Genomic DNA, 10,630 nt, shown 5'->3' with positions numbered 1-10,630 from the left:
CACTGCTGACTGTCGGTTGTATAGTTGGGAAGTTGGTCCAATTCGCCAATTCGCCAACACAAAGTCGGTAGTGTAAACCCAAATTTACACGTAGGAGCTGGGATCACGCGTAGCGGCTGTGTGCGTCAGTGTTGCTTTGATTGTTGCTTCAGCGACCATTTTGACCGCTTGTAAAGTGAATATTCAGTTTACAATTTTTCTGGTATTGGTTTATGCTCACTGTGTCCATCTTACTTGGACTAATTGCCGAACATTGATTACTTATTTTACAAAGACTCGGATGAGAATTTTGTATTTTCCCTGATGGTAGTGGGTGTATCATATATAACAATATGAAACACTAGGAAAGAATGCCATAGAATATCAATCTTGCCATGCTAGTGTTAATAGATGTATTTGTTGACTGCTTGTTGAGTACTAACTAGTTGGTAGTTATCGAGATGACGAATTGAGTCACAGCATGAAAATTGCCTGTAAGTATGAATGAGGTTCGAATGGCATCGTTGTTATGAATAACATTCCCCGTAACGTAGCATCTGACAATTTTCCCGTAACAACAACAAGGTGGTGTTTGACGTCCCTGCTACCTGTCGGTCAGTCAGTGACGCCCATGGCTCCTGGGTGGAGCATAGGCCACTGATGAATCCTCACCATCTGACTCGGTGTTGGGCTGATGGTGTCCCAGGTGTGTCCCTCGGCTTTGATTTCTGCTTCGACCGACCTCCTCCATGTGGTTTTCGGACGGCCCCTTCCCTGTTGACCTTGTGGGTTCCACGTCAATGGCGATAGAGTCTCTAAATTTGCGTAAGGTGTGGCCAATCCACCGTTGTTACGAATAACATTCCCCATGACGTAGCATCTGACAAGGTCCCCGTAACCACCACAAGGTGGCGTTTGTCTTCCCTGCCACCTGTCGGTAGTCGTACGTACTAATGTAAGCCTTATTGGAGTTGCAGCTTCCACTGACTGCGGGAACAAGTCTGCCCTATTTGCACTGTATGTACATATGCTAATCTAACATATTACGTATTTACAGTGTGTGTTGAGCACACTTATTGCTGCGGACAGTGGCTGGATTGTAAATTGCAGGTGTAGTGGATCCACATGTAAACCGCGTTCGATTAATTCTGGTTTATCTTGGTATTGCCACGAGATCGCAAAAAAAATTCTCGGAAGCAGTTTGTCTTGTATGACGTGTGGTGTGATGCTCACTAGGATAGATTTTAACAATGCATTGTGGTGGGTGTATAAATATACATCATTATATATATAATTATACAGCAGCTTTTAACTCACTTGCATCCACATCATTGCTGCATACTTTAACGACGATAGCGACTGGTATATTTCTAGCTGTGATACGGAGTATGTTTGCTGGTAGCTATCCGCGCACACAGCGTCGTTTTAAAAATACATGCGTTTTTAGACAAATTTTGTCTGCCACTGTATCGCTTTCAGTCCGCTTCCGTGGTAACCGTGGTAACCGGGATGCCTGGTACGTGTCATGACTAATGATGAGATGTCTGGACGGACGTATTGCCGTCATTTGTTTTTCCAATAATGACAATTATGTATAATTATGTTATTTTATTATGTACATTTATGGAAGGGACGTTTGTAAGGAATCGAATAAAAAACATTTTCTTAACAAACAGCCCTGTAGCTGTTTCTTACTTTTGTTACCCGTGGATCGGAAACTGTCGTATAGACACGATAACGTAGCTCTGTATTTCATCTGATTGAATTGTTGTGATGCAGCTGTTCTTACTACTCAAACACATAACTCCTAGACCTCCCTATATTTCCTGTGTGTTATAGGATCCTATAAAACTCCTATATTTTGACACAACCTATATTTCCTATATTTTGAGTGGCTGGCAATTTTTGGGTAACTTGTTAGGGGGAGAGATCATCTATTATGGCCGATCGAGTCTCTTGTATAGATGGATATTGGACTTTCATTGACAAGATCATTCCTTGCAGCAATCTTCTCTATAATAATTCATTGACTCTTAATTGAGACGAAGTGGGTAGTATTCTTATTTGTATAACAATGCATTGGCCGCCAGTTTTGGAGATTTGCTTGTGTATCCTGTCCGTGGCATCTGTCATGCTTGTAGTTAGATTACCAGCAACTAATCCTTGGCATACAAGATTATATTTGTAGGATGGATGACACTGTAGCTCATAAAAAAATCTTCACCAGAACTTGCTGTAGTCCAATATCAAGGCACTTCACTTCTATCTGGTATGTCATGTTTCCTTTCTAACATAACTAAATTTATTGTTTTACAGCGTAAAATAGCACTAGGCTGAAATTGCTATTAAATGCAAAGCAATAAATTGTACAAAATCGAGTGGCTGTTCTAGTAAGAAGATAAACGTGTGTGATTGTTTGAGATAAATTTGTGCTCTTTTTATGGGGATACTAACACAATTGCTTACTGTAGTACATGCTCCTCGTTTTGGAGTAGTGGTTTATCTTGTAGCTACTACTTACAGAGTGGTGATATAGCCAGGAGCTAAAGTAGCGGCAAAGGGATTATACCACTCGGCATTAGAACTATGATGCTTTTGCATGTACTGTCGTTGCTAGTAGTTGTTCTTTAATTAACGAATAATCAATGACTTTATATAACAATATCAGGTTATGAGATTGCATGGTTTGTACTTTGCTTCAAATATATTCTTATGCTATGGTCTATCCAATTATCTGTCAACAGTTTTATGACCATGACTTTCATTGTATATAATAGAGTAAGTTATCTTTCAGTTATTTTTGTGTGTGTTCTTGTGAAGCCAATTCACCCATGCATGGTTTGCCCTAACGTGTGTAGGTTAAAGCGCCATGGGAACTTGCAACTTGTTAAAGTGCAACGTGTTACTCATTATTTGTGTTTTTGTGATATATTTCAGGTGGACCTGGATTACACCAAGCATTCAGAGTGGAGTTGCTCTTATTAAGTTGTACAGGTCATGCGCATCTCTTTGAAGAGTCAACAGCTTATTCCTGCAGACTGTATCTCTGAATTGTTTCGTAGGGTGAATGTGTGCACAGCTTCTGCTCAATTCCTCAAAATTCCTACATTTCTCCTATATTTTGAAGGATAACCTGCTATATTTCTGTCCCGTTAAGTGGCTAGGCGGTGTGCAAACATGACTGTCATACTTACAAGCATGCATACTAGTAAACACATTTATACATTTGACAAGGATGTATCGTGAGCAAACATTTATTTATTTATGTAGTCTATACATATATCATGCAACTTCTACTCTACTCGTTGACCTACACGTTTGATTCACACTGGATATCAGGGCACCGGCTAAAATGATCACCGAATCATTATTCCGCATTAAAATTTAAATTCATGTGTTATTATAAATAGGTTAATATAATGGGAAAAGTGAGAAACGATTGCCCGTGATACACGCAGATTTGAGGGCGTGGGTGGTGGTTGCAAACATTGTTGTGTAGAGGTCAGAGAAGGAGAACATAATGCAGCGTTCACGCACGCACTAGGCCTACAGCCCAATATAGCAGTAAATGCACTGCAGCACCTTAGCACAGAGTGCCAGTTCACCTGAATGATTTTGGCAAGACACGTTTCCATATCATAAGAACAAGGTAGAACAATGACTTGTTGATTTTTTTGCTCGACTGTTTAGTTACTATTTTTACTCCCAAAAAATGGACGCGCTTATTCAGCTCTTTGTCGAATTTTACAAAATTTGATATTTCTACTCCGAAATTATACTGGTAACGACAATGAGTTACTGGGTTATATATACATTATATCAGAAGTAGATAATAGGGATTCCCTATTATCTACTTCTGATTATATATATATATATGGTGAAGCATTCCACATAAACAAGCAACGCTCCCTCCTGAGTGATATGAACCATTACGGCTATATCTATACTACAGGAACTCGCTGGTATGTACATGTATACAAAATATAATGAGCCTTCCTTAGCAACCGCTTGATAAGCGACTATACATTCCCCGCATAACAAGTTTTAACTATTGGACATTTTCTACAAGCAAGGCACAGAGTAGCATACTATCTGATACTATTATAGCTTTAAACTGTTAACGAAAAGTTTTAATAATGTTTAGGCATTTCGGTACAAACGAATAGAAGATGCTAGCAAAACAATCCCTTGTATGTACAATTGATAACATTCAATTGGAAGTCGAGGGAAAATATACAAAATAGTTTACACCTTGGTAGCTGTCGGGGCAAGCACGTGCGACTTTGCTGTGCAAATCCAATGTGTGGTGATTACATTTTGCTACTGGAAATCTCGACGTTTTTTTTTACCTCATTGTACACGTAATACATGTAAAACGAAACAGAATACAACGGTAATTTTGGCCAGCATACTTCCGATTGATGTACTTGCAATTACATATCCACTCTTCACTCACAAGTCTTATGATCTCGGACGAGGAGAAGGGTCTGAACACCTCACAAAATATCTCTCCGAACCACCTTAACCAAATACGGAAGTCGCTCATGGATCGCTTACCATGCCCGTGTGTGTTTAATAGCAGCAAACTTGATCAATAGTTGGAGAGGACCACACGTATTAACTTGCAATGTGGTGTATCGTGTGCATAATGACTCGAATTTGCTTTCGAATTGATGAGGACATTTAATTCACCATAAAGTTTGCATGCATGATTCCTTCTTCACCCATCACCGCTACGATAAATAGATAATGCGCATCAACGTACATGTTTACAAATCTCAGATCATGTGCATTTCACATTACCAGTAAAATGAAGTTAAAACTTAGTTAAATGAAGCTAAACGATTCGCGTCTCGTTCACATGTACGTGCATTTCGTCCAGTAGAAAAAAACACGCCGACATCTTCATCGTTACTATGCCTGCAGCTTCAAAATGAATCTAACCTTGGGCTAACTCACTCGCAAGCCTCCACAGTTGTAATTGTCAATGTACGCAATTGTCAATCTACATGCTGACTTTATCACCATTACTATGCCCGCCACTTCGAAATGAATCCAACCTCGGGGTAACTCTCTCGCAAGCGTCTGCCTTCACAGTGGCCGGCCCTTTCGAAAAAGATCCCACCCTCATATCGTATATCATATAATAACATCGCATCGTAATATCGCAGTCATATAATCATATATGATTACATCGATTACATAAGCAATCATATATATTATCAGGAGTAGATAATAGGGAGGAGTGTGACATCAATAAACAAGGGAAATTCGTCATTTACTAGCCTTATAATACCTACGATTTACTACACGTAACTCATCCAACTTGAGCTCAAATCGGACACAGTACATTCGCCCATCATCGTACGAAATCGTTTCCTCGTAGACACCCGCAATCCGTAGATACAGCCTAAAACGTACGACACGATTCTCCATTCTCTGGCCATCAATCCAACCCATTGCGCGCCTATAATTCAAACAAAAGGCAGCTACCTAACGCGCTATTGCTAACTGAGTGAGGCATGTGGCTCGCTGGGAGATTAGGCATCAACACTCGGCGAGATAACCTTTGACCCGGTACACAGCTACACAGGCCACCTTTGTACATAGCTGGCATGCCTTCACGCACGCACGCCAACCAAATGATTAGCTCGTCGAGTGTTGCGTCGATCTCCAATCTCCCTGCGAGCCACAACGCCACATTCAGCTATCCGAGAGAGCAAACGTACAGCGACTGCGCGCCAGGTTGCTGCCTTTTGTCTGAATTATAGGCGCGCAATGGGCGTTGGATTAATGGCCAGAGAATGGAGAATCGTGTCGTACGTTTTAGGCTGTATCTACGGATTGCGGGTGTCTACGAGGAAACGATTTCGTACGATGATGGGCGAATGTACTGTGTCCGATTTGAGCTCAAGTTGGATGAGTTACGCGTAGTAAATCGTAGGTATTATAAGGCTAGTAAATGACGAATTTCCCTTGTTTATTGATGTCACACTCCTCCCTATTATCTACTCCTGATATTATCATATATATCATATATATATATATATATATATATATCATATATATGATTATATCAGGGGATCATCGATCGATATTGATCAATATTGATAGACTCCTGATTATATCGATTATATAAGCAATCATATATACGATTATATCGATCAATAAGCAATCACATAACCCCACCCTCATATAAGTTCGCAGTAGCCGCCGCAGTATTGTATCCAACCCGGCTCAGTGGCGCCCCCTAACACGACGACCCCGCGCTCTCCTGTCGCCTCCCACAGCCCCGGCGTCTGTACGATCTTCTCGACTAGCTCCTCGAAGGCGCACTGCACGCCGTCTCGCGTCTTCGCGCTCGCTTCGATGAACAGCATCGAGTGCTTGCGTGCGAACGCGACGCCCGCGGCGCGCTCGACCTCCCGCTCGCGCTCGCGATCGTTCTTGTTTCCGACGAGCATCTTGACGACGTTCGCGCGCGACGAGAACATGTCGAGTTCGGCGAGCCACGTGCCGAGTCGCTCGAACGACTGCCTGCTCGAGATGTCGTAGACGAGGATGACGCCCTGCGCGCCGCGGTAGTAGCTTGGGGTCAGCGTGCGGAAGCGCTCAAAGCCGGCCGTGTCCCAGATGGCGAGCTTGCAGCGATTGTTGTCGATCGTGATCGTCTTCACCTGCGAAGATGAGGCGATGAAATGGTAGAAAAAATGACAAAAGAAATGGTGGAAAAATGAGGAAAGAAATGGTTAAAAAATTATGAAAGAAATGGTGGAAACATTATGAAAAAAATGATTATAAAAATGGTGAAAATGTGTGCGATGCGAGATTGGTTCGTTGGCGTACAGCGGGTAGGAACAAATAGGTCTTCATCTGATGACGCAATGCGAGATTCGATGCAGATGCACGACGATGCAGATTCGATGCATGGACAGGATTCAGATGTGGGGTCCGTTGGTGTGCACAGCAGGTAGGATGAAATAAGGACAGAAACGACAGTGGGATGCGAGATTGGTTCGTTGGTGTGCGGCGGGTAGGAGGAAGAAATTCAATTCAATTCTTCAATTCACTTCAATTTTCTTCATTTTAATTACACTTACGAATTACATTTTGGAGGTAACATTAGTTAGAGCTTTCGATATGGATTTGAATCGCGTAAAAGTCGCGATTTCTGATTATGTAGGGAGTCTCCTCACATCGAGGAGCATTACCTTGAAGTCGACGCCTATCGTGGGCTGCAGGTCTGGATCGAACGTCTCATCGGTGAAACGCAGCAGCAGACTCGATTTGCCGACACTGCTCTCCCCTATGATGAGGATCTTCAGGGTAGTCAGTAGTGCGTCCTCCTCCATCATGTTCCGCAGTGGGTTCTCTACGTCAATTGTGTTACGCACGGATTTCTGTCATGCGGTTATCCTCACAGACCCTTTAACTGCAGCAAAACAATCAAGTAAAACGTAATTAGAGAATATAGTCGATTTGATCAGTATGAACTAGTAGATTAATACAGAATAATAAACCCATATGTCGGTATATTTTGAATAGACCACCAATACAAGTAACAAGGGAAATACTACCTTTCGTATACAGCACTATTAAGTTCTTCTCGACTTTACTTGAGCTTTGGAAAAACGATACCATGTTGTGTTCACATTTTCATAGTGCTTTCACGTGGAAAACCAATTTATTTAATGACATTATATGAGTATAAAAAATACAGCATATATTCATTTAAATGGAATATTTTACGATTCATAAATACTACTAATGCGTACCTACAAATGTGCTATGGCATGACAGACTAGTAAAAAACAGTAAATCAAGAATGGTCAGAGAAACCATGGATGGTGTGGTTAATGATGTCAGTTCTACGAGCAGTTTTACACCAAACTACAGAAGCACAATTGCCTCAATATTGATTTTCCATAGATATAAAGTAGAACTGGAAACAATTTCCTCTCGTGCTTTTTCATGTTTAAACAATAATTGGGTACTAAATAAATCAAAGGATATATACTCATAAAATTTAACCTTCCATCAATTCTCCTACGATTCTAAGTACGTAATATTATTAATAACTGTATACGCACAACAGCGTACGAATACAGTCTGTACAGTATCAACCACGGTGAGCATGCTATCTAGACATGTATACGTAGTCAGTGCGCGAAATTAGCACTGGCCCACCGGCATATGCCGGGAAATTATTTGGAGGGTGGTGGTTTTCCCTCCGAGCTGGTGGTTTCAGCCGTGTTAGCGAGTACCTACATTTTTATTTATAGCATTAATGAGCAAATAGCCTATATTACTGTTTTACCTGAGGCCTAAGAAAAAAAGATGTTTGTTTCCACTAACGAGCTGAAAAAAATTGGACACGGTAGGCAGGCAAAACTCTATTTATCAAATATTTTTTATTCTTTTTTTTTGTATTCTAACAATACTTGTTTTATACTTATAACAGCCCATATAATGACTTCAAAGTCAAATCAATGAATTCACCGATCGATATCACGTTGGGATTTTTTTTTTTGGCCGATCACAATAAAAGGTTTAGACACGGCGGTTTCAAATGGACTCGGTCGGGTTTGCAGAAACAAACGTCTTTTTTTAGGCCTGACGGATATCACGCAATAATTAATTATTTATCAAAATTTTACGAATTTGAAATCGAGAATGCATTTGTGAGGGCTGGTAAAATGAAAGTGTCAATGACACTGTAGCTCACCACAAATAACGTTTTTATAATATTCAGATTTATGAACTGCCTATAAAAGCGGAGCTCCTGATGTGTTGTAACGTGTAAGATTGAGAGGATACGCTTATTCCGCGTAGCTGCTATGTACCACGTGACAATGGTGTTTCCCTGCCCATAACACAACTTTTGTCAAAGGTTAATTGGTTGCATGGAAGTGTTTACTTCGTATGAGTTTTTCTAGGCGGTAGCACACGGTTGCCATCTGTATATCGCAATAATAATTTATAAACCAAAATGAATCACAATTTGTGACGGTAGATGGCGCTATACCCGCTTTGTAGCAATGGCATTCGAAATAAATAGATTATGCTGCGTTCCGACATGTTTTGTAAAACTTTACTCTAATATAGACATTTTATCGGCAGGCTGGAGAGGAAATACCAATATTGCATTAAAGATATTGTCAATGAAATCTTGTAAAACGAACCAGATGAGTGTGACACCACAGACTGTTTGTTATCGGCGTTTTTTGCATAAATTGCACATTTTTTTAAATATCAAAACCTCTAGCCCTTATTCATTCACATACCAAAAATGAGCAAAATCCGTTCAACCTGAACTGACTAATGGCAATTTCCATTTTTCCCAAAAAATCGCCGTGGCTCGAAAGTACGCCGACTGGCGTGCTCCAAAATAGGACGTTCCATATGGGAGCATAGCAGTAACAACTACACCCAATTTCAAACATGTGGGTCAAACGGTTCCTGAGTTATCGTTGACCGAAACCAAATGTTGACGGACGGACGGACAGACGGACGGACGACGGACGACACCCATGGCAATAGCTCAGCTTGACGATGTCAAGGTGAGCTAAAAATTGCTGTTACCAGCCCTCGGGCTGGTGCAAAAACAGGGCACGGAATTTCGTGCCCTGGTAGTTGTCTCGCTCCTGCTTACATTGTCGTTGTCGTTGTTGGCTTCCTCCTGCTTAGATACCCTCTTCTTGAGCTCCTTGGTGAGATCGATCTGTTGCTGCAGCAGCTTCAGATTCTGCGTGCGTTTCATGTGCTGCCGCTCCAGGTCTCTCACCACACCTTGCCGCAGAGCCTACGCACAGCAATACGTCGTTCACGTTTACAACCAACTCCCCTGAATCACTGCTCAGCGTAGTGCTAACACGTACGTGTGGGCACAGAGCCTCTCCTCACACCATGAGGTCATGCACGCACACGCACACACACACACGCACGCACGCACACACACATATACATATACACATATATATATATATATATATATATATATATATATATATATATATATATATATATATATGCCATGATAATTGTTTTTGCACTGTAAAGATAGCACAGACGTTGTTATATCAAGTACGAATATTTAATTCGTTACTGTAATATCCGGAATGAAAAAAATAGTGTTTTTTGTTTGTAGTCAATCTTGGCGATATCATACTGAAACTGTGACTATTTCTCATGTACATCTACTGTAGACGTCAGACGTCTAAAGGTCACAGAAAGCACTAACACTAATAGTTGCTATGCACATTGTTAGTCACGCACTACAGAAATGACATGTTCATATTCCTCAATCCTGGTATGTAACACATTAGAATGATGTGTTCATATGCGCTGTTACACAAATAAAGCCAACAATGACAAGAGCAGGTGAAATACAATATCAACTGCATGAAACTACAGCCCACCTAATAGAGATATCTTTATGTACCGTTATCATTTTATATAGCTCCTAAATGTTGTTTGGTAAGCATGACATTTACACAAGTTGGCTCAGCTTTAGGGTACGTAATGAAAACATGACATTACCAACATCTAAAATGCATGTATTTAGCAATGTTTACTAGATTGCTTATATAGACTGACATTACTCTAGACAAATAAAAAAACATTTATAAGTGACACCACAACTCTCTCAATT

At 40.8% G+C, this 10,630-nt stretch overlaps 1 protein-coding gene across 1 annotated transcript; it reads right to left on the bottom strand.

Moving 5' to 3' along the window:
* Nucleotides 1-6,053: 6,053 nt before the first annotated feature.
* LOC106809028 (ras-related protein Rab-18-B-like) lies at nucleotides 6,054-9,716 on the bottom strand. Its single transcript, XM_014811972.1, has 3 exons — nucleotides 9,632-9,716; nucleotides 7,191-7,411; nucleotides 6,054-6,656 (listed from the first exon to the last, which is right to left on the bottom strand). Exons 2-3 carry the CDS (start codon nucleotides 7,332-7,334, stop codon nucleotides 6,171-6,173), a joined length of 630 nt encoding a protein of 209 aa, XP_014667458.1. The 5' UTR covers nucleotides 7,335-7,411; nucleotides 9,632-9,716; the 3' UTR covers nucleotides 6,054-6,170.
* Between the last annotated feature and the right edge of the window lie 914 nt (nucleotides 9,717-10,630).

This window comes from Priapulus caudatus, unplaced genomic scaffold (assembly GCF_000485595.1).
Source record: "Priapulus caudatus unplaced genomic scaffold, Priapulus_caudatus-5.0.1 Scaffold323, whole genome shotgun sequence".
Taxonomy (NCBI): Eukaryota; Metazoa; Priapulida; class Priapulimorpha; order Priapulimorphida; family Priapulidae; genus Priapulus; species Priapulus caudatus.
This window is presented reverse-complemented; position numbering and strand designations above follow the sequence as displayed.